The sequence below is a fragment of the Scatophagus argus genome, chromosome 8 (genome assembly GCF_020382885.2).
Source record: "Scatophagus argus isolate fScaArg1 chromosome 8, fScaArg1.pri, whole genome shotgun sequence".
Lineage (NCBI taxonomy): Eukaryota > Metazoa > Chordata > Actinopteri > Scatophagidae > Scatophagus > Scatophagus argus.
In genome coordinates, this window is record NC_058500.1 from 24,365,553 (window position 1) to 24,389,422 (window position 23,870).

Here is a 23,870-nt window from a genome sequence, read left to right on the forward strand (position 1 = left end):
ACGGCTGATTCACATTGACTGTGTCTGTCTGTGTTGATTTACCTTGGGTTGTTAGTTTTGGACAGCGTGACAAAGCGGGTGAGGATACCTGACAAGATGAGTGTGTGACTCTCACTGGATGACGCCATTTGCATATGGGCATGATTTTCAGTTGTCCAAGTTTTTTATTTAAGAATGATAATATGCAGCTTCAAAATACAGACTACCAATGGATCTACAGCTGCAGCCTTTCAACACTGATTGGCTGTTGAGCTCCATTTCAGTAATGTTGAAGTGAGTGAAATATCAGACAGATCAAGTCTGATATTTCATTACATTACTATTGTATACTATTGGTACATACTATTGTATGTACCAATGACCAAATAAAACCAGGTATGTTAGAGACACACTCACGCAGTCTCACTGTATGTGTTGTCATAGCACCAAACCCCAGTTCCAAGCAAGCTGTAATTAAAGCTGCTACAGTCAGTTTTCTAGCAATAATCTGAATCTGCAAAATACAACAAGTCACTAATGAATAAAAAATACAATAATAGTCTCCTAAGTGTTGTGGTCTGAAGTATAAAGCAGGAGAAAATGAAAAAGGAAATGATGTACAAGAACAAATAACCTTGAAATTGTACTTAATTATAGTACTTTAGATTAATACTTTTACTGCAAATGTAATCAGTTAAAAATGTTGTTAATTTCAGTTTCCTTCAGTACTAATAATCAGAACTGCATATGAAAAAAACACATTGGTTGATCCATAGTTCATAGCAAATCAGTAACAGCAGATGCACAATGAGAAACTAGCTGGTGGCCACCTTAAAACATTTAGCAGCTAAAGAGACCATATTTGGTGGAGACCAAAACAGAGGAGTAAATATTGGACTTTCATTCATCAAACCGCTATAAAACACATCTCTAAATGAATGTTGAGGTTGCTACAGTTCAGCCGGATTTGTAAATAGACCACTGTTTGCCAACATGTTTGTCGTATGAACTTGGTAAGCTGATAATAGTATGTCAGTGTGTGCTTACAGCTTATTTCTGCTGTCCTCAAGTGGCCAAAGCATCAGTTAATGCAGGTTTGAACAACATGTCTTTGAGTAATTACAGCAATAATGCTGAGGCAACTCCCAAGACTCCTACAGCTGCTGCATCAGTCATCACGTAATGAGAGATCACTATAGACCCATTGGGAAATCTAAATATGTTTCAAAAACAAGATAAAAGTGAATGAGAGAGAGAGAGAGAGAGACTGTTTCGGTGTAGGACACAAGACAAATGTTGGTTCAGAGAGTGAGATAACGGAGAGTTTAGTCAGTCAGGTCAAAATGGATCACTTCCTGCCAGCTCATTATCATTAACATAACTTCCTGTCTGCACAGGCGAAAGGGGGCTGGTCAAGTGGATACTGAGGATTAGCAGAGTGCACATTCCCATTTGGTACAGTGGAATTCAGGCTATTGCATTACATCAGAGTTGGAAACACGCCCCAACAGCCCATGCTTCATGTTCAGACTGAACCAGCAGACATAAAGTAACACGTTCTTTGCACTTGTTAAGTGAATTATTGGAATAAAATGACCCTTTGCTGCAGTGACACTGTACTGTGTAATGTAGTGATGATGTTTTTCAAAATCAAACCAAGAAAACTACACTGAATGATGACAGTAGTTTAGGATTGCTGACTGTTATTATGTTTAGAGATTTTACTTACAAATGGACATGGCCTTGCTTCCCGTTCCAGAAACATGTCTGGAGGGTCTACTTTTCCAGACCTGATCATTTTTGCCAGAGCTAGAACTATCTATTAGTTGTAAACTAGATCATTGTGGTGGATCATAGTTGTCCCATGTTTCCAGGAAACAAACGGTTGATTAAAGCTGGATGGTATTTATCAACCCTCCTAATTCATCATTTTATGCAGGGTCTGTGTCCTCCTCTCACCTCTTCAGTCTCTGTATTAGTGTGTCCCTATTTGCGGCTCCCTGTTCTCCTCGTGTTTTTCTTTCTTTTTTTCTTTTTTTTTTGCCTCTCCCTCATTTTTCTAGTTTTCTGACTCTCTCTTACTAAAATGAACATATCTCAGCCCATCCTCAGCGGGTGCTGTTGTCAGTGCGGGCTTTAAAAATGTACCACACAGCACTTTTCTCTGCCCTTTTTTCTCTTTTCTTTCTTTGGCCTCCACTTTCTTTCCTGCCTCCCTTCCCCTGTCCTTTCCTCCCTCCTCCCTTCGTCTGTAACCAGAGCCCAGGGAATTGGAGGCCTGCCAGGATCCAGTTTGCTTCTGCCCTTTTAAGGCTAAAAAACCAGGAGGAACTTTTTCCAGTGGAGGGAGTGGAGAGGTGGAGAGTGGAGGAAGGGAGGGAGCAAGCGAGTGAGGATGACTGGAAGGAGTAGAAAGGAAGAGGAGGAAGTGTAGTAGCTCCACTGTGGCTTGTTGCGTGGAGTTAGACTAGGGAGGGGAGGAGGGGGAGAGGTAGAGAGGAAAGCTCCAGGTCATACTTTTTCGGCTTTGGGATGTTTGAAACTACTACCTGAATTCATGTCAAAATTGTAAAGTAGTAATGAAATGGTTGGAGTCTTTAAGTCTTTAGGAGTCTTGTTGCGTATGCACACATGTGTGTGTTTATGTATGATAAGTGCAGTGTGGAATGTGTGACATTTCCTCAGAGTGTTCTGTCTGACCTCAGCCGCTCCTCCGTTTCCAAGCATGACTTCTTCTTTGTGTGTATGTGTGCTGTCTCCACATCAACGGTAACTGTCATATATGGTGAAGAGGCTGCTGCTTGTCCATGATCTTAAGAATGTACTGGACTGCATCTTCACTTTTTGTCCTAGACATAAGTAAATTGTGAACATGTTGAGTGTGGCTGTGGTTGAGTGCATGCGGCATCAATATGCTAGACATATTGACTGTCTTAATGTCTGAGAAGTCAGCCAAAAGTGAATTTGTTCAGCATGTACAACATGATAGTCCCGTTCACTCAGTGCTGTACATTATACGTAATGTACAATGTGTGGAGACTATTGGGAGAAACATAATGGTTGGGAAGGCAACATCAAAATGTATTTAAATAGAGATTCACAGTATATATTGGGCAGAAAACTGTGATGCAGGTATGCATTTGTGGTCTACCGATAAAACACACATGACATCAAACTGCTGCACCCTGCTAGATACACACAATATTAACTAATTGGCCGGGATGATTTATAGGTCCAGTTCTGCAATACATGCAGTAAAGGTCACATTAAAATTGTATTTTATTTGTAGATAGATCTGTGTCTTGTGTTTTTTTTATATGTTCTTTGTATTATTATGATCTATGTATTGCTTTACAAGGATGCTCTGACACAGGACAGGGTAGGACTATCTAGACCCACTTGTTTGGCCCTTTGCCTTACAAGCTCTCAAGACTAATCTGCTCCAGATGTTGCAGAACGACCTGAATATTGTGCAGAACCTTTCCTCCTGCTGTTGCTCTTCCCTGTGCTTTTTTCCCTCTCCTCCCTCTCCCTCTCCCTCTTCCTGATGCTGGGATCAGGTCAGGCTGCGGGTCAGGGGTTGCGATGATGTCATAGCGATGTCACTTGGGGTCCGCAGCAACGAGCCAAATAGATGAGTCATGGGAGTTTTTGGGGCAAAAGGAACATCGACCACAGACATGCACTCTCCAGACAGTAGCCTCCACACACACGCTCTCTCTCACTAACTCACTCTCTCACACACACACACACACACTCCTGCGGAGGGGGGGAGGGTATGAGTCAGAAGGCGGAGGGGGGAGTCTGTGGCAGTCTGTGTCCGTATATGGGCTCCATCAGACTTGGTGCGCTGTGGTCTGCCGGGAATGTTGGCAGATTCCTTGCGTGTTTAGTGGCTTTGTGTGTTAGAGGCTTGAATCAAAGAGAAACTCATACACACACACATTTTTCAAAAAGTGCAGAGTGAACATAATGTATGTCCTAACAATACCTGTGACGAGGACGGACTTGTCTGCTGTCCAAACTTGAGATGATACCCTGTGCTGATTTGATTGATCGGTCGAAAGAAAATTAGGTGATAAATATTTTGATAAGTGCTTAAATGTCAAACATTTGCTTGTTCCGGTTTCTTAAATGTAGTGATTTTATTCTTTATTTATTTTTTGTCTTCTATAATAGTAAATACACAGTACTATAACAGTAAATACTTACACAATTTTGTTATTATTATTTTTTTTATTACTAGATAAATAAAATGAACTGCTCTAGTTCCAGTAGATCGTACCCGTGGAGGGATGGTCAAAAGAAAATCAAACTTGTGATGGTAGTGTTTTGGGTTTTTTTCTTCTCACTATTACAATTTTTTTTAATAGTCTAGCGATAAAAATGCAGTATTTATTTAACTAGTTGTGTTATGGGCTGTTTGTGTTGCTTTTTCTTAATGCCTGTCCCTGGGCCGACACCCTGCTAAATCAGTAGGGGGGTTGTGTGTTAACAGTCCGAAGTCTTCTTCTGGTTTCTCTTTTTGACTGCCAAATACAAATACTGGTTTGGAGTATTTTCCTTTCTCACAGGCGCAGAACGTACATGCTAGTTAGCTGTAATCTTTGCGGGGTGTTCGAGTGCGGCTGTCTGGGCTATCACAGGGGACGTGAGGACGATTCTACATTCATTTACAAAAAAACAATTTTATGGTAGAACTTACCAATAATAAGGTACAGCTCAAATGTGAGGGAAGTGCAAATGCATGGACTAGCCAGATCAAGATCTTTACAGCATGAGGCGGTGATGTTCATGGGAAATGCAGTTCTCATTTTAGGAACACCACCGCTTTTGTCCACAGGGGCCACCAAAATAACACAAAATGAAAGTTGGCTTCTTTGCATTTTCAGCCCTTGTTTTGGTAATGTTGTGGTCCTGAATTAGTGTGTTAGTACTGCAGTGGTTGGCAGGCCGCTATATGACACACCTCTACCTTAGCTGATCTGCATTCCTGCTACAAGTGCAAGCCTGTGGTACACATGCACCACCATTCACACCCTTCTGTCAGTACAAATCACAATTTATTGCTGTCAGTTTTACCTCTATCCTTAGGCAACATTAATCTCTCTTCTTTACGTCACTCTCTTCTGCCTCTCATGTCTCTTGCCTTTTGGTTAGACTCTTCTTCTTTCCAGTTTTTCATGAGTGTACTGAGTTGCTATAATGGTCTAGCTCACTCCAAGTTTCCATGGTGATGGGTCATCCAAACAGGCCTTTTGTCTGACCCTGCTGTGCTTTATCACTATGCAGGGTGGGTGTATTTTTCCACTGAGAACTGCTTCAGATATGCCAAGTATCTCATGGTTGGCAGTTTGTGATCACAGTTGAGGTTGTGTATGTTGGAGCAAAACTTCTCCAATGTAAAGTATGAATGTGTTTTTGGGCATTAGATTTACTTTTTTTTCCCATGTATCAACAACCTTTGTTTCCTGGTTGCATCATCCATGAAATTCCATGCCCCCAACCACCAGTCTTTTGGTTTAGACCCCCCTCCCATCTGACCCTGTTCTCAACCTCTTACAGCAGCTTTCAGACCCTCCTACTGCAGCCTTTTTTAGTAGCTCCATCCCCCAGCTGTAGCCACAACACTCTTATGCAAAAATGTCTAATTATAAAACAAAATTCAAGACCTTATTGTTGTTAAGGTTGAGCTGCTGCTGCCAGCAAATAATCCCAGTATAGACAACAACAACAAAACAAAACAAATCAAGTTAACAACAGTGTAAGCAGTGCTGGAATTAGAACAGCTTAAAGCTCCCCTGTTTGAAGATGTCCGTCTTGTTTGGTTTTTTGACACCCTGCAGAAAGCCTATCGGATCACTTATGTACACCCTTGATATCCATCAGTACCTAGTCTCCAGTCCTTCCAAGAAGCAGAACATTTCCTCCTTCACGATGTTCTAATCACCATCAGCAAGGAGCCTCACAAACACACGGCTCCACCCTTTCCTCAAAACTGGATCTGAGCAATCAGCCCTACTGATCAACTGCCTCTTGTGCAATGTGTGTGTGTGTGTGTGTGTGCACACTCTAGTGTTTACGTGGGGAGGTGTGTGTATGTGACTCTCTTTCTCATGCCTGGGCAAGCTTTTGGTTGCATCACTTTCTTCTGTTTGTGGTGTAGTATGTGGTTCTGTCTGAACACTGACAAATGCCTCAAAAGTAATTTAGGACAACCAAACATGTTTCTAGATGTGCTGTGCCTCTGTTGCAATATGGACGGTTGTGTAAGTGTCCGAGTTTAAATCTGTATGGAATTATTCAAAACCTTTTCCCACAGCACAGTACAAAGAAAATATAAAGATTTTTAAGGAGGACAGTGGCAGCTTTAGAATAATAGGCGGCCCACCTAACCGGAACTGAACTGTCTCTTTAAAACAAGGTGTATTTAAGATCATCGGGCTGGAGATGAAGGCCTGGACGCTCAATCTTGCATGAACACGAGACCTCTAATTCTTGATTCAGCTTTTGCTTTTGATGTGGCTGCTAAAGCTCACATTTTAACACTACCTTTTCCAACTAAGGCTTTTGTCATTATTGATTTGTAGTAAAGCTGATCGTGACCTTTGAGTCTGTTGTCCTTCTGGCTCGTCTGTCTCCAAAATACAGTGATTTGTGCATTGCACTGGCCCTGTGTAAATGGGACAGTAGTTACTTGATCAGAGAATGAGTAAATCAGCCATCTCTGCATAGGTGTAATAACTAATCTTATGTTGTGCATGATTTGGCCTAGTGGTTGTAATGGCTCAGTATCAAAGGCTTCAGCACCAGACCTGATGTTTCTGAGTCTGAGTCAGTATTCAGATAAATGTCATTTAACACCTCTGTTTGTGCAGCCTGAGTCTGTGGTGTGGTCTGAAGGCAGATATTTTTCTGTGGAAAAGGCCATAAAGTACCATGTGGGAAGTCACCAACCACAGCTTCTTTATGTTTTACTCTCTCCTATCAGAACATCTTTGGAAATAACGTTCTACCCTTTCAATGTATCGATCTCCTTTGTTTTTTATTGTACTAAAACACTAATAAATAACAAACACCTGCTTGTTGTCTGTTATCTGGATGCCAGTTTTTCAGTTTCGTGTCAATGTTTCTAAATGGTAACTTCAACTCGGCCACCTCTCTCTTCCTCTGGTCTCCAGACTCTAAAGCCATCGTGGATGGGAACCTGAAGCTGATCTTGGGTCTGATTTGGACCTTGATTCTGCATTACTCCATCTCCATGCCCATGTGGGATGAAGAGGAGGAGGCGGATGATGGCAAGCAGAAGACCCCCAAGCAGAGGCTGCTGGGCTGGATTCAAAACAAACTGCCCGAGCTCCCCATCACCAACTTCAACAGGGACTGGCAGACCGGCCGGGCCCTGGGTGCCCTGGTTGACAGCTGTGCTCCAGGTGAGGGAAAGCATGTGTGTGTGTGTGTTTTGGAACATCTTTGTAGTCCTGTGTATCTCTGAGAGGGATTTGTACGTGTTCAGAGGGTGGAGAGATGTTTTGTGGAAATGATGAAGGACTACAACGTTCGATGTATGGCTGTGTATGGCTTTGTGGTGTGCTTGTGTTTTCCCAACAGCCAAGTACTAAGTGCCAGAAATCTGAAACAGTGGCCCAAAGCTTTTTGAAGTGTTTGAAAGTTTACAGTTTGAATTGTTTTGCCTCTCAGATGTTAATCTATAGTTCATAATTCTCATCTGAGCGAGAATTAAAAAGTGAGGGCTGAGGTGATGATGAGCTGAATGGAGTAGAGAGGAGGAGGGGGGAGGACTGAACCTTCTCATTATGGGGGAGGGAGAAGGATCAGGGTCGGAGATGAGGAGACAGAGGGGAGGAGGGATGTAAGTGAAGGAAAGGGAGGAATAAAGGAGGTTTCTGTTTACATGCTCAGGATGTTTGGCATACCTGTGGATCACTAACAGCCTCAAGCCGGAGATAAGGATTTATCAAAAGCTTTTATTTCCCTCAATCAAAAGATTTCCAACATTGTCCAAAAATAATAACCTTCAGATTCGAGAGTCTGTTATTGACAAGTAGATAAAAGAATTGCTGACACATTTTGCTGGGGTGTGTTTGTGTAAGAAACGACATATTACTCTGTGGCTAAATTGAAGAGGAGACAGGACAGAGACAGATGTATAGCCCCAAAACCAATTACTGCTGCAGATTCATCTCTTAAATAAAGATTAGACATTTTTGCATTCTCCCTTTATCTGTTGGAAGTCATCAAGGCTGCAACTTTGGAGTCAACATGTCTGAGATAATTTGCGATTGGCTGTAACATGAGAAGTGTTCTTTTTGTAGTGTTCATGTCTACCTAAGTGTCCCTCAGTCCAGCAAAAATAGTGTTTCACTGTTTTCTACTGAAAACACTTCACCTCCTGACACACCTTCTGATAACAGCTAAATATGATGTTCCGTCTCGTGCATTCACTTAGGAAGACAAAAAGTGCTTGTGTGCTCAAAATGCAGGGTCTTCTTTTCTAATTCAAAAATACAGAATACTATAATATTGCCAATGAAATCTGATCTTACTGTCATTATATGATTTTACTTAATTACATAAAATGATAAGTCACTGCTCCACTGCTTCCTGATGTAAACCCAAGTCACCGCCTTTCTCTCCTGCAGGTCTGTGTCCTGACTGGGACCAGTGGGACCAGACCAAACCAGTGGACAATGCCCGTGAGGCCATGCAGCAAGCTGACGACTGGCTAGGCATTCCACAGGTAAAATAAATACCATTTCGATGGACAGTTAAGAATTCACAAGCCGTAGAATAAGAGAATTTGGTTACATCCTTATTTTGTCTTGTGTGACTAAAAGCTAATGGTTGCTAATATTAGCAAGCTGACATTACTGAATCGGTTTTCTGACTTTCTCCCCTTGATTTATGGAGCTGTTTAAGTGAAGCGAACTAAATCATCCAACAGCACCTCCGCCATTTCTCATTAGTCTCTGTTGAGGTGCTAAATGTGCTCATTAACTCATTTACATTGTGTACAGTGCAACACTGTCCATGCAAACCCAACACTTCCTGTATCCATTTCATATTAAAAGCACTCTAGGATTTCAGGGGACAGAATCCTCCACTTCTTAACCAGACTTGTATTGTGAAATATTTGCAGAGGCATGTTGTGAATTACATTCCATGCCATTGTAATATAATTACAGCACTTCAATGTAGCTACTGCTGACTCAGTAACACACATACACACACACACATTGTCTTTCATAGAAAATTGAAAATTGTTTTTAGCAGGCCTTTACTGTTACACCACATCTAAACACTCACCGTTGCCATGTAACTGCCACTTGTTACCACAGTTTCTGTTGTTCTTTTGCTGAGCAACAGAAACTGTGGTGATTTCTACCTACTTTATTCTAATGTTGTGTGTGAACATAATTTTGGTTGTGGCTCATTTAAAACACGGTCTGTCAGATTAAGCTAAAGCTGTTGTTTCACTGTGTCACGTTATATTCAAAGAATATGTCGATAGAAGTATCAGATTTGGTATCAGCAGATACCCATGACTAAAGGGTTTTAAAAAATAATGACTTGATATGGACTCCCCTAACTTTTAACAATTTTACTTAAACAGGCGGAAATAGTGCGTTTGTTGGGACTATTTTTAGGTGTGTCAAGTGATGGGATTCATGAGATTTGTTGACAGTAGGAAAAATATAGTAACATAGAATATCACCAGACTTCTCCTTTAAGGCAAACTCATTCTTTAATGTTAGAGGTCTGACTTGACAAATACATAGTTTGACAAGAACTGTGTGACTTGCCTCCTGCATGGGGCATGTTGGATCCCTCTGGTGAATGTCTGACTCTGTAGTGTTGGTGTGATTGGCACAGCACAGGCAGCTGGCACAGCATGGCATGCTGATAGTTTGCTCTGTGGTCACTGCTGTTTCCGGCTTCATCTTTGTTTCTGTTAAGTAACTGGCTTCTTCCCTTCCCCCTGCTGTCTCTGTGGGTTGTAGAGTCAGACAGTAAATGCATCTGCATGAGTGAGTGCCGGCTGGTGTGCGTGTGAGTTTGTTTCAGGTACTTTCTGAGCCCAGGAAGAGGTTGGTATGTGGTTTGATTTCTAAATCACAACACCCCTCTTCATTTTGTGAGTAATAGTTTCCATGGCAACTAAGAAGGCACTGCTGCAGGCTGTACAGCTGTAGTGTCTTTTCTCTTTCATCAGCAAATGTGCCACAAAATAAAAACTGCTATTTCATCTGGAAATGATTTATCTTCATGTCTTGGTCTTTTAGGTGATAACCCCTGAAGAGATTGTTGACCCCAATGTGGACGAACATTCAGTCATGACTTACCTGTCCCAGTTCCCTAAAGCCAAGCTGAAGCCTGGTGCACCTCTACGACCAAAACTCAACCCCAAGAAGGCCCGTGCCTATGGACCAGGTATACACACGTGCATCTGCAGCTAGACTTCAACAAAGGTTCAAATGTGGTTGTATTGAACTGAGCAGCTGGATCGGTTTAGAGCAGGAATGATTTACATGTTTACAGCCATGGATTTGGACACCAAGAAGGAATTTAAGCTTATGCACACCTTCAACCGTTTCTGTGCCAATCCAGGTTCATATATCACATATGCACATGACACTTATGCACTGTCCCAATTCTGCTGCTACCTCTCCTCTCTGAAGGTGTTGAGCCTGTTGGTAATGTTGTGATGAAGAAGGCTGTGTTCACTGTGGAGACCATCAGTGCAGGAATGGGAGAGGTGCTGGTTTATGTGGAGGACCCTGCAGGACACAGAGAGGAGGTGAGACTCTGGTGATTTTGGCTCGTTAAGTCCTTGTGAAACGCTATTTTTCCATTGCATACTGTTTGGTTAACTTGTTAAAAATTTCCTCCAGGCTAAAGTGACAGCCAACAACGATAAGAACCGCACCTATTCTGTCTTCTACATCCCTAAAGTCACAGGCATGCACAAGGTAAGTTAAGAGTTTACTTGAATGTATAAGATTAACCTTACATGACTGTCATATGACCCTCAAAAAGGACTGAACAGCCTACTGCAACACAATCCACTGTTGACCCAATCCCACTTTTTATTTAGAAGTGTTACTTCACCGGAAAGCCCATAATAGGTTACAACAATTGTAGAATTTTTCTGACATAGCTACATACAACAGATAAGAGAAAATAATCAAGACTTTCTAAATTATTCAAGACCTGCAGACTTTTCAAGATGTGCAAATATCCTGTAAGTTGTGACCTGAGGCTTCCAGACTCAGTTTTCACTTTGTCCATTCTCCTGTCTAGGTGACAGTGTTGTTCGCAGGGCAGCACATCTCTAAGAGCCCCTTTGAGGTGGAGATTGGCATGGCTCAGGGAGACTCCAGCAAGGCCACAGCCCAGGGACCAGGTCTGGAGCCCTCAGGAAACATTGCGAACAAGACCACTTACTTTGATGTCTACACAGCAGGTAATAACATGAACAAGGTTTAGTTCCTTTGCCATCATCAGGTCAGAAAGTGTGCATGAATACATTTTTTATCATCTGTTTATCTCATATTATAGTAATTTTTCCTGTTCTTGTATCCCCTCATCCTCATCTCATTTCTCTCAGGTGCTGGTGTTGGCGAAGTGGAGGTGGTGATCATGGACCCTGCTGGCAAGAAGAACACAGTGACATGCAACATCGAGGACAAAGGCAACAGCAGCTACCGCTGCACCTACAAACCCACCCAGGAGGGGCAGCACACTATCTACGTCACCTTTGCCGGTGGTCAGATCAGCAAAAGTCCTTTCACTGTCAATGTGGGAGAGGGTAAGAGTTATAAATGTGATTATGACCTGTGATGTGACCTGTTACAGCACCACTGGGAAACTCAGGGAAACTGTTTTAAAGTCATTCTGTATAGGATATTAGCAAACATTCTGTGCTTTGATGTTTTTCCCTGTGAATTACAAAAAAAAAATTACAATAATGGGAGAATCTTAGTGACTGTATTATGATTGCGACCATTAGCTGTAACAGTATCCGTGTACATCTTAAAGGCAACAATAGATGGCCATTTTTTAAAATCTTCAATATTTGATCACTTTTTTGCTGTTTTTTCTTCAACTGTATCTAATGCTTTGCTGTCTTTGTCCTGCCATGATACTGGATGCTGTGTCATCTCTTTTCTCTCTTCCTCCTTCTTGGTGTCTGTCTAGGTGGTGTCTGTCCTCTCTCCTTTCTTCCCCTTCCCTCCTTGCCTTCTTTTTTGATAGAGGCCTGATGGTATCTGTCCTCTCTCTGGAACGACCTCTTCCATCTGCTGTCATTTCCTGCTTCCTACGATCTCTCTTGGGTACCCACTATGTGTATATGATTGCATGCATGAGTGGGTGAGCTGTGTGTCCGTGTAGATATTGCACTGCATTTTCCTTAACTCAATATGTGTGTTTTTGTGGAACTGCATGTCATTTCCCTCTGTAACTTGCTTGACGTTTCAGATACACAGGAATATTATTTCTCTAACCATATGTCCAGCTATACATAACTAGCTCTAATAAATGGTCATAGGTCATTAGCCCAAATGGGCTTTACAAACAGGTCTGTCGTTTTAAAAAAATAACAACAAAATAACACAATTCATCAGGAATTTAAATTATCATATCGTCTGCATACGTAAGTGGTCAAAGGATCTAATTAGTCAAAGGATTTTTTCACAATTTCAAATGGTATTCTTCTTTTTAGAAAATATCTTGCGCCTCTATTCCTGTGGAGTTTCCCTTGCTTCCTTCAGTTCATCCAACTGTGACTCAGCAGCTCCTATTTTATACTCTTTTAAACTGGAGATATGATAGATACACCACTTCCTGTGTGAAGATAAAGGCTTACTTCCTTTATTGTGGTCTCTGCAGGATAAGAGTGATGGATGAGAGGCTTAGGAGGGGGTGTGGGTAGGGTAGGAGGAGGGCAGGAAAGGACAATTGAGAAGCTTTGAAAGATTTCCAGTAACCCTTCATCTTTCTTGAAAGTGATGGCTGTACGGTTTGGATGGAAATTGTTTTGGTGTCATATCGTCGTTCACCCGGCTCCTCATTTCTCTTTTTCCCCACTGAAACTCACATGTGGTCATAATGTTGGAGTCAGAGTTCTGAGAGCTGTCTATGTCTCTCTCACTCTTTCATTGTGTCTGACACCCACAGCATGCAACCCCAGCCTCTGCAGAGCTAAGGGCCGTGGTCTGCAGCCAAAAGGCCTGAGGGTGAAGGAGACTGCAGACTTTAAGGTTTACACCAAAGGAGCCGGCACTGGAGAACTCAAAGTCTCCATCAAGGGACCCAGTGAGTTACCCTGGCCAACACCAGTCTTGTTTTCACTATTGCCAGTTGATTGTCTCTTCATTGATTGTAACTAGGGCTGTCAAAATAATGCATTACACATTTACATTTAAAAAACACACAGAGGCAACTGTTTACAAGAGCACCATTCTCTGCAGTCTCTGCAGTAAGGAATTTTCGTAATCTTCTGAGTACTGCAAGCCTGAAATATCACCTTAACTCAAATGCAATTCATTTTGATTAATTAATCACGGAGCTTGTAATTAATGGGGTTAATTTGTATAGTCGCTTGACAGCCCTAATGGTAACACATCACTTTAGACAAGGTCTGATAGATTGTAAATCCACTTAGAACACTGATTAACTTGTAAATACAATTTTAGTTATAACTCAAGACTTAATTTTGGTTCGTTATGACACTGTGACAGGCCACCACAGTCTAGGTAACTAATGGGAAACTCTGGTTGTGGTTAAAGTTTGTTACATAATTCCCAAGTGGACCAGGACTAAATTAGTGTGGTTTAGACATCCTAAACTTTTAAAGCTGACCCTGAGTTATTGTGCTTATTATATAATTAATGATGCCTTGCAAACAATAAACAATAAACTAATACTAATTTCACTGCGTTTACAGAGGGACTTGAAGAGCCATGTAAAAGGAAAGAACTCGGAGATGGTGTCTATGGATTTGAGTATTACCCCACCACACCTGGAACGTATACCATCACCATTACCTGGGGTGGACAGCACATCCCCCGCAGGTACACACACTCACAAATGCTACAGCTGAACAAGCTGCACTGACTTGCTATTTTGACTGATCACTCTCTGTTTTGTTTAGTCCCATTGAAGTCAAGATTGGCGCTGAGGCCGGCCAGCAGAAGGTGAGGGCCTGGGGTCCAGGGCTGGAGGGTGGCGTTGTTGGAAAATCTGCTGACTTTGTGGTGGAGGCTGTTGGAGACAATGTCGGTACACTGGGTAAGTAAGCCAGAGAGACAGCAAAGATAATACACACAGTAGAGAATGAAAGTATGTGTCAGTATAAGTATTTATGTCATGATTGATATTTTCCCTGCCCAGGTTTTTCTGTGGAAGGTCCATCTCAGGCCAAGATTGAATGTGACGACAAGGGCGACGGATCCTGTGATGTGCGCTACTGGCCCACAGAGCCTGGGGAGTATGCAGTGCATGTGCTCTGCAACAACGAAGACATCCAGCACTCTCCCTTTATGGCTGAGATTGTCAATCCACCTGGCAAAGACTTCTATCCTGACAAGGTACGCTCATATCCAGGGACACGTGCACTTACAACAGCTACGAAACATACATCAGTTATTTCTTTTAAAGCTAAAATCATTCTTGTCACAGCCATTCAAATTCCTAAATCTCCATGAATGTGTTACTTCCAGGTTAAGGCATATGGACCAGGTCTTCAAAGCAGTGGTTTGGCTGTTGGAAAGCCCACTGAGTTCACAGTTGATGCCAAGCAAGGAGGAAAAGCTCCCCTGAAGATTGTGGCTCAGGTAGAGCTGTGTGTCTCTGACCAGAAATTTGCTGGATGTGTATGATCATCTAGCCCAGTTTCAGCACCTCAAACTCCTCTGTCTTAGGCTTTAATTCGCCTGTGATAGGTCGGTTGCACTCTGACGTATTGTCTTAATGCATTGTCTGATTTCCCAAATCTGCAAAGGATGGTGAAGGTGCTCCTGTGGATGTACATGTAAAGGATAATGGCAACGGCACCTACACCTGTAATTACACCCCGCGTAAACCTGTCAAACACACTGCCATGGTCTCCTGGGGAGGAGTCAACATCCCTGACAGTCCATTCAGGGTGAGCACATAAAGGACTAGTTGGTTTTTCCTGGAGTTTGTATGAAACATGCTTTAGCTGTTCTGTTTTTCACCACAGATGAATATTGGAGCAGGCTGTTATCCAAACAAGGTGAAGGTGTCAGGTCCTGGGGTGGCCAAGACTGGCCTCAAGGCCTTTGAGCCAACGTACTTCACCGTTGACTGCTCAGAAGCTGGTCAAGGTAAAGCTGCTTTTTTTGTTTTTTTATTTACCAATGCATAATAATAATTGATCAAAGTACTCTATATAATGTGAAAGGGGTCAAACACACACACACACACACACACACACACACACACCTTCTGACCTTCTTTCAGCCCATTGTTTTGTTTTTTCCTGAACCCCAATTCAGCTCTCATCAGGAAGCGGTCAGGCAGCTGTTTCAGCCCATTAAAATGAAAAATATACAACATTTGTGACTAACTAGTGCAAAAGGGTGAAATTGCAAGTTTGCATTAATAACTGTATAAGGTGTGTTTCCGCCTTAAAGCCATTAATTGAATTAAGGCATTAGAGGTTGTGGAGCATCAGCTGAAAGGATCAGTGTGTTATGTTGACTTTTCATCTCCTGTCCACAGGTGACATCAGTATAGGAATCAAGTGTGCCCCTGGAGTGGTGGGACCTGCAGAGGCTGATATCGACTTTGACATCATTAGGAATGACAATGACACATTCACTGTAAAATACACTCCTCCAGGAGCCGGCAGCTACACCATCATGGTCCTGTTCGCTGACCAGGTGACTTTGAATCCCGTATTGTTTGCAGCATGAATGAGAGCAGAATGTGCATTTGATGAGACTGAGGATTTTCTGTGTTCAAATGTGCATGTTTGAGTGCAGTTTTGCTTGTTTTTACTGTTTAGGCTATTCCAATGACACCCATCAGAATCAAAGTGGATCCTTCTCATGATGCCAGCAAGGTCAAGGCAGAGGGACCAGGACTCAGCCGCAGTGGTAAGACTCCCCTTCACTAGGTTATTCACAGTGAAATGTTTTCTATTTATTTTCTGCCTATTTTTGCTATTTATTTCTGCATTCTGTTTTAAATAATTTTATTTTATTATGTTTTTATTTATTTACTTTTTTCATTTTTCAAAAAAGGCAGGACATTGTGTAAAATGTAAATAAAACAGAATGGCATAACAGTAATCTTTTTTTTTTTTTTAACTGAATACAGTACAAAGATAAAGAAATCCAAGAAATATATTTACCCTTTACCCTATCAATTTCATTGAGTTTTGTATATTCATGCATATTCTGAAATTATGGCCAGCAAGACATTGGGACAGGAGTAACAAAAGACCAGGAAAGTTCTGAATATTCAGAAAGCACCCGTTTGAAACATTCCACAGGTTGGAACACTTTAACACTGAATGCCTGTGGCCTTTGATCAGGCAGCACTGCAATATAACGGACATGGCTGTATAAAGCATATTACTACAGGGATTTAGGAAAACTTTGTAAAAAAAGTATAGACTGTTGCTGCATCTAAAATGCAAGTTAAGACATATATCAACAACATCCAGAAAAACCACGGACTTCTCTGGGCTCAACTGAGATGGACTGACAGAAAGTGGAAATGTGTGCTGTTGTCTGACGAGTCCATGATGGTTTGTGGCCTGTGTTAGTATCCACTGCATGGGTAACTTGCACATCTATAAAAAGCACTATGACAGCACTTGAGTCTGCTTTGTTGTTTTGTCTGCTTTGTCAGCAGGACTATATTGACACCACCTGCCTGATTTTTATAAAGTTTTTTCAAAGGGTGTATCATGTTCATAGAAAGAACTCATTTTGGAGTGGATATAAATCATGGGACACAAATTATTTTTCACTTTCACAGAATGAGTAGAATATGGTTGCGGGTTGGCCTCTCCTCCCTGGCTCTAGAGGGCAGTGTGGCTGAGCGAGCTGATCTTTGAAGAAAGGAAGCAACATTCATGAAAACAAAGCATATATTATTTCCTCATTGTTTGACAGTGGTTACATTATAAAGCACAAAAAACACCCACGCTTCTACACTTTTTGTGCGAAACCAAACAAAGTGCATGTCAAACGGACACACCACCTGCAGCTCTTTATATATCCAAGACACAGACAGAGGACAGAGACAGTGATGTAACCTGTTTTATGCTATGAGTGCCCTTCTAGTTATCATTATTATTTAAATCTTCTTCTGTCCATTTTCTCTTATGCTGTAGTTGTGATTACAGCTCACACCAACTACCCGTTTTTTATTTATTGCAATCAAACCTAAATGAATTATGACTTTATTTTAGTCACGTCTCACAATCAGTGAATTATCTTTGTCTCTCAGGTGTTGAGTTAAACAAGCCCACTCATTTCACTGTGAGCACTAAGGGAGCAGGAAAGGCGAACCTGGACTGCAACTTCAGTGGGCCAAGCAAAGGAGAAGCTGTCAAGGACTTTGAAATCATCAACAACCATGACAACACACACACTGTGAAATACACACCTGTGCAGCAGGTAAGATGGGAGAAGCACCCACACATACAAATATGTAGATGCACATTTTGATGTGAGCAGTCCTTTCTCTAGCTGACCTCTGACTACTCCAGTGTCTTCCTTACATTTTTCTCCACTCATATCGAAGTGACAGTTTGACATTTTAAGAAATATGCTAACCTAAGCTGATCGCTGCCTGGTTCTTGCTCTATAGTTAATTAACAGACATGAGAGTGGCAAAACTTTTTTTAATCTAACTCTTGACAAGAAAATGAATTTTTCCAAAATGATGAACTATACATTCAACTGATTCAATCATAGACACATTAAACAAACTGTTTGTACCGCTTCCATCAGGAAAGCGGTACAGGAACATTAAAACCAGCACCAACAGACCCAGGGACAGCTTCTTCCCCAGAGCTGTTAAAGCAATAACCCCCCTACAGTGAAACACTCATACACATAGTCTGGCACTATTGCACTTTGTTTTTATCTACCTCACTCTGTATTCTGCATTCTGCATTTTGTACTTTGTATTTTATATTTTTATATTTTTTTTCTAAGGTGTGCAATTTTTTATTTTTCCTATTTATAAGTGTGTTTTGAAGCTGAGAATCTGCACAAAATTTCGTTATGCTTGCATAATGACAATAAAGACTCTTGAATCTTGAATCTTGAATCTTATGGGATCTATGGATAAAGAGTGTAGGAATAGCTATCTATGGCTGTACTTCACTATTTCTATCATTTGCATGCATTTGCATGAACCCATCTGTCTGTCCTTTCCTTCCAGGGTCCTCTTGGAGTTGCCGTGACCTACGGTGGAGATCACATTCCCAAGAGTCCCTTCAGTGTTGCTGTGGCACCAACAGTGGACCTCAGCAAGATCAATGTCACAGGCCTGGGAGACAGTATGTACTTTTTCCTCATACTTGCTGTTGTTCCTCCATACCTCTGAATTTCAAGAAGAGCTAGAGTGGTGTTGCTTTTGCTCACTCGTTTCTCTCATTGTGAGTGTGTGAGAGAGGAAGAGAGAATTATCTGGTAGAAATTGTTCCTCTTGACTTCTTGCGTTTCTCTTATTTGTATGGAAACCCATTGCTGCTTGTAAAAAATTATGACCTACCGAGTTAAAATTGTACAATACAAAATCATGATTGTGAGAAGTCATTTTGAGATGGTGTCTCATAATTTTGAATTTACACCTTCATGATTTTGATTTATTATAATTTAAGACTATATCTCAGACTGTTTATGTAGAAAGTGAAAAGTCTGACATAGCAAAAATTTTACCAACCATGAACATTTTTATCATGTCTTCTGATCATTTATTTTCTTTTCATGGTTGCTTATATGAAAAACCTATGAACTATATAATGGAATATTTGAAATAGTCTTTTTTTTTTTTTTGTCACTTGTTCAGACCTACAGCCCTCACTTTGCTCTATGTGTAATTGTTATTGTAGAGATGACTATAGGCAAAGACCAGGAAGTCACTGTCAAATCAAAGGGCGCCGGAGGTCAGGGCAAGGTCGCCGCCAAGGTTACTGCACCATCAGGGAAGGCTGTGCCCAGCAAGGTATTTTGATTTATTTTCTTAATAAAAAAATCCTTAAAAAGTTCAGATTTTTTTAAAATATATTTAGATTATGTCTTAAATTTTGGGGGGAAATTCTTGCATTTCTAACATTCAATGCATATGTGCTATTAATGTTGTGATATTTGGATTGATTAAGTCCCATATTTTTATTGCAGGTTGAGCCAGGGCTGAGCCCAGAGACCAGTCAGGTGAAGTTCATCCCCCGGGAGGCGGGGCCATACCAGGTTGAACTGACCTATGATGGAGTGCCAATCCCTGGGTCACCTTTTAAGCCCACAGCTTATCCTGCCTCAGATCCCTCCAAGGTTAGCCAGTTATTGACAGACGGTATTCTTACACATTAATTGAATGAATAGAGTATGAATAAATTGTATTTCCTTTGCTTTTAATTAAAAATAAATGGGTTGCTGACATTTAGGGTCATTAATCATTTACTTGGTCCCTTCTCTCTCGCTCTTCTCAGGTACGCTGCTCTGGCCCAGGTTTGGAACGTGCCAAGGTTGGGGAGAAAGGGGAGTTCATCGTGGATTGTACCAACGCTGGCCCAGCAGACCTGACCATTGAGATCATCTCGGACAGCGGCACTGAGGCAGAGGTTCACATCCAGGACAATGGAGACGGGACCTACACCATCACCTACATTCCTCTCTACCCTGGCTCATACACTCTCACCATCCGCTACGGCGGTCAGGATGTGCCCAACTTCCCTGCTCGACTCACCGTGGAGCCAGCGGTGGACGCCAGTGGTGTCCGTGTGTTCGGACCAGGAGTGGAGGGCAAAGGTAGAATAACCTGATGCCGAACACTGAAGTAGCACAGATATGGTTTTATGTTCACATGTTGGTTATTTGCTTTGGTCACTTCATCTTATGTGTTAAGATTGTTATAAGTTTGTTTTTATTTTGCATATAGGTGTAAATATCACCATTTAAAATTTATTTCAATTAAAGTTTATAGAATACAACCAGGAATGCATCAGTTCAATCCACCAGATTGGTATCAATTAATCATCATAAAGCAACCTGGGTATCAGCCAGATGTGACTGATTAAAATCATTTTCTTTGTCAGTGGCATTGTCACACCATGCAGCAATCCCTGACATCACGTTACCTACATAAAAACATTGCACATGGTTCCACTTGGTGTGGTGTACAGACATTGCACTGGTATCCGATTGGTGCATGCAAACATTTGTCCAACATACTGTTCCCTGTCCTATGATTTTAGGAGTTTTCCGTGAGGCTACCACAGACTTCACTGTGGATGCTCGTGCTCTCACAAAGACCGGAGGTGACCACATCAAAACCCTCATAAGCAACCCATCTGGCAGCTGTACAGACGCCCTGATCACCGACCTCGGAGATGGAACCTACAACGTCGAGTACACTCCCTATGAGGAGGGTGGGTCCAAGAGAAGCAGTGTGCAGAATTTGTAGTTTTTTTATTTGATTCTGGAGTAAGAGAGTTTGACATTGCTCTGATAATGTGTGTATGCTTCAGGTCCACACAGTGTGGAGGTTTGCTATGAAGGGTCTCCGGTGCCTAAAAGTCCGTTCCGTGTTGCCGTCACTGAAGGCTGTGACCCAGCTCGTGTTCGCGTGCACGGTCCTGGCCTGAAAGGCGGCACCACCAACAAGCCCAACAAGTTTACGGTTGAAACCCGGTAAGTAAGCCAAAATATTTACGTGCAAGAGATCAAGTTGGAAAGTGTCAATGAAGTGTCCTCTTTTTGTATTTTAATGTCCATAATTCCCTCTGCAGAGGAGCTGGTACTGGTGGTCTTGGTCTGGCAATGGAGGGTCCATCAGAGGCCAAAATGTCCTGTACTGATAACAAGGATGGCAGCTGCAGCGTGGAGTACATCCCTTACGAGCCTGGCAAATACAACCTCAACATCACCTATGGAGGACAGCCCATCAAAGGTACTGCCAGAAAAAAATGATCTGGGTCGAAAAATATTTCCATACTATTGTCATGATGTTTAAAGTATTTTATGTAGTATATTTTAAGATTTCACAGTTAATTTAGCACTGGTCTGGTTTCATTGGATCACAAATTAAAGACTTGATTCCTTTTATTCCTTGTATTCAATTCTGTGAATACACTTCTGTTAGATTATCTCTGAGGTAGTTCAGATTTTTGATACCATAAAGACAGGAACTATGAATGAAGAATGAGAAACAAGAGAGTAAAACTAACATGATAAATATAACTGACTCAGCTTGCTAAACTGCTGTTGCTTTTATCTGTGCAGGTAGTCCATTCTCTGTGCCAGTCAGCGACACAGTGGACAGTACCAAGGTGAAGTGCCAGGGTCCAGGCCTGGGCGGCAACGTCAGGGCTAACATTCCTCAGGCATTCACAGTGGATGCCTCCAAAGCTGGTGTGGCTCCGTTGCAGGTCCGCGTGCAAGGACCCAAGGGTACGTTGGTGTTCTAATGTTCCTGAAATATCACTATTAATGATTAAAGCTTGTGTTTTGTGTTAACCACATACAAAAAAAATTCAGTGAAAGACATATAATGCTTGGTACTTCTTTCTGTTTGTGTTTAGGTGTGGTGGAACCTGTGGAAGTGGTGGATAATGGTGACCAGACCCACACAGTCAACTATGTTCCTAGCAGAGAAGGGCCCTATTCCATTAATGTATTGTATGCTGATGAAGAGATCCCTCGCAGGTAACGCAAGAAAGCACTCGTCAACATTTTGTGGCATCTGAGTACTCGTTCCTTTTCAGTTTATGTTTATGTCTCTCATTTCGCCCTCTGTCAGCCCCTACAAGGTGAAGGTGCTCCCCACCCATGATGCCAGTAAAGTGCGAGCCAGCGGACCCGGCCTCAACACCACCGGGGTGCCTGCTTCTTTGCCAGTCGAGTTTACCATTGATGCCAAAGATGCAGGGGAGGGACTGCTGGCAGTACAGATCACTGTGAGTGTTTCACATGTGCACAAGCACATGATGAAAATGGGAGCTAATAGCTTTATTGTTTTCAAACTCTCGTGTCTTCCTTCTCATAGGACCCAGAGGGGAAGCCAAAGAAGGCCAACATCCGTGACAACCATGACGGGACCTACCTTGTGTCCTATGTGCCAGACATGACTGGCAGGTACACCATCCTCATTAAGTACGGTGGAGATGAGATCCCATACTCACCCTACCGTATCAGGGCCCTGCCCACAGGAGACGCCAGCAAGTGCACTGTCACAGGTATGTAAAGGGCTTTTTTTATTATTATTATTTTGAAGAGGGAGCAATACTGCAATGTACTGTTTGTCAATTTCTCTTCTGTCTATATATCATAGTAGTCATCATCATTGTCCGTGATAATGAAGTTAAGTAGAATTCACAGTACACCAGTTTTTTCCATGCTGTCCCTTCCTGCTGCGGTTGACCACATTCTAAAGTTAAAAACAGCTCAGAAGATGGTTCCTGTGTTGTAATAGAAAACACACATCAGATGCTGGTTATTCTTTAGTTAACAAAACAAAACAAGACAAGAAAATGTTAAACTACAGCGATGTGTTATTTATGTTTCATCTGATTTTCATTTTTTATGGTTTAAAGGAATAGTTTGATATATTAGGAAACGCGCTAGCTGACTTTCTTGCCGAGAGTTACATGAGTAGATTGATACAAGCATTCAGAAACAAAAGAAACAAACATAACAAACATGTTTGTTTCTTTTGTTTCGGGATTCCTTGTAGGCCCTGGTTTGTTTGGTGGATACTTTTGGAAGTATTAGTGTTAGCAGCTTGGTTACTGCTAGCAGCCTGGCTTCTGTCCAAAGCAAGAAACAACCATAAGAATCCCAGTTTGAACTAAAAGTCCCTGTCCTCTGAAAAAGACAGAGTCAAACACACAGTTAAATAGGCAGGTTTTGTTACTTGCTGATCTTGAAGAAAGAAGCCAACCCAGTGTGGTTTTTGAACCTTCTCAAGCACCGGTTGTAATGGGAAACACTTACTGATGTGGTAACAGACTTCAACACAACACTGGAGCTCTCTCCATCGAGTGAATGCCTGTCCAGTCACTCTTGTTTTATCTTGGTCTCTATCGTTCTGCCTGTTTGACTTCTTTGCCTCCTCTGTGAACTTGGTTTTTTTTCATATGCAGGATGGAATTTGAAAATATGAAGTGCGATTCCCAATATAAACACACATGGTGTCATTTTTCTGTGGCCAGCACACTGTGCAATCTGATAATGATAAGTTCACGCAAAAAATGTTTTCCACTTTAACTTCTATGAGAACTACAACTTTAAAAAAGAGACTTAACATTCTTATCACTGAGCTTTAGAGGTGCTGGTAGGTGGATTTAGTTGCCTTTGGACAGAGCCAGGCTACACCAGTTTAGCAGCCGTTTCCACTTCCAGCCTCTTTGCTAAGCAGTCTTTAGCATTACCATTTAACTCAGCAACAAAATGATAATAAAAATATATAAATGAATTATTTTTGTAATGCTTTTCCTGTTAAGTTTAGAAAGTGCTTTACAGAAAAAATAATTTTTTTTTAAAAAAAAGCAGAGGAAAAACAAAAACAACAAAAGGGACTTAACCTCCCATTACAACTCAGCTTGATTTATTATGAGTAGGATGTCGTCATAGGACAGAAAAGCATTTGTGAGAGTGTGAGAA

At 41.6% G+C, this 23,870-nt stretch overlaps 1 protein-coding gene across 4 annotated transcripts in view; it reads left to right on the forward strand.

The window, feature by feature from the left end:
* Positions 1-23,870, forward strand: part of flna (filamin A, alpha (actin binding protein 280)) — a 48,093-nt gene that overhangs the window by 12,178 nt on the left and 12,045 nt on the right. For all 4 annotated transcript variants that reach the window (XM_046397774.1, XM_046397777.1, XM_046397776.1 and 1 more), the window contains 28 exons: positions 7,161-7,412; positions 8,643-8,740; positions 10,284-10,431; positions 10,680-10,798; positions 10,893-10,970; positions 11,302-11,464; positions 11,609-11,809; positions 13,180-13,317; positions 13,949-14,075; positions 14,156-14,292; positions 14,395-14,591; positions 14,724-14,837; positions 15,005-15,148; positions 15,227-15,350; positions 15,748-15,908; positions 16,034-16,124; positions 17,488-17,657; positions 18,430-18,547; positions 19,103-19,215; positions 19,392-19,541; positions 19,700-20,018; positions 20,465-20,638; positions 20,738-20,900; positions 20,999-21,159; positions 21,492-21,659; positions 21,791-21,914; positions 22,009-22,165; positions 22,255-22,444. In XM_046397774.1, the coding sequence (XP_046253730.1) occupies positions 7,161-7,412; positions 8,643-8,740; positions 10,284-10,431; positions 10,680-10,798; positions 10,893-10,970; positions 11,302-11,464; positions 11,609-11,809; positions 13,180-13,317; positions 13,949-14,075; positions 14,156-14,292; positions 14,395-14,591; positions 14,724-14,837; positions 15,005-15,148; positions 15,227-15,350; positions 15,748-15,908; positions 16,034-16,124; positions 17,488-17,657; positions 18,430-18,547; positions 19,103-19,215; positions 19,392-19,541; positions 19,700-20,018; positions 20,465-20,638; positions 20,738-20,900; positions 20,999-21,159; positions 21,492-21,659; positions 21,791-21,914; positions 22,009-22,165; positions 22,255-22,444 (4,299 nt within the window). The remainder of the gene's footprint in view (positions 1-7,160; positions 7,413-8,642; positions 8,741-10,283; positions 10,432-10,679; positions 10,799-10,892; positions 10,971-11,301; positions 11,465-11,608; positions 11,810-13,179; positions 13,318-13,948; positions 14,076-14,155; positions 14,293-14,394; positions 14,592-14,723; positions 14,838-15,004; positions 15,149-15,226; positions 15,351-15,747; positions 15,909-16,033; positions 16,125-17,487; positions 17,658-18,429; positions 18,548-19,102; positions 19,216-19,391; positions 19,542-19,699; positions 20,019-20,464; positions 20,639-20,737; positions 20,901-20,998; positions 21,160-21,491; positions 21,660-21,790; positions 21,915-22,008; positions 22,166-22,254; positions 22,445-23,870) is intronic.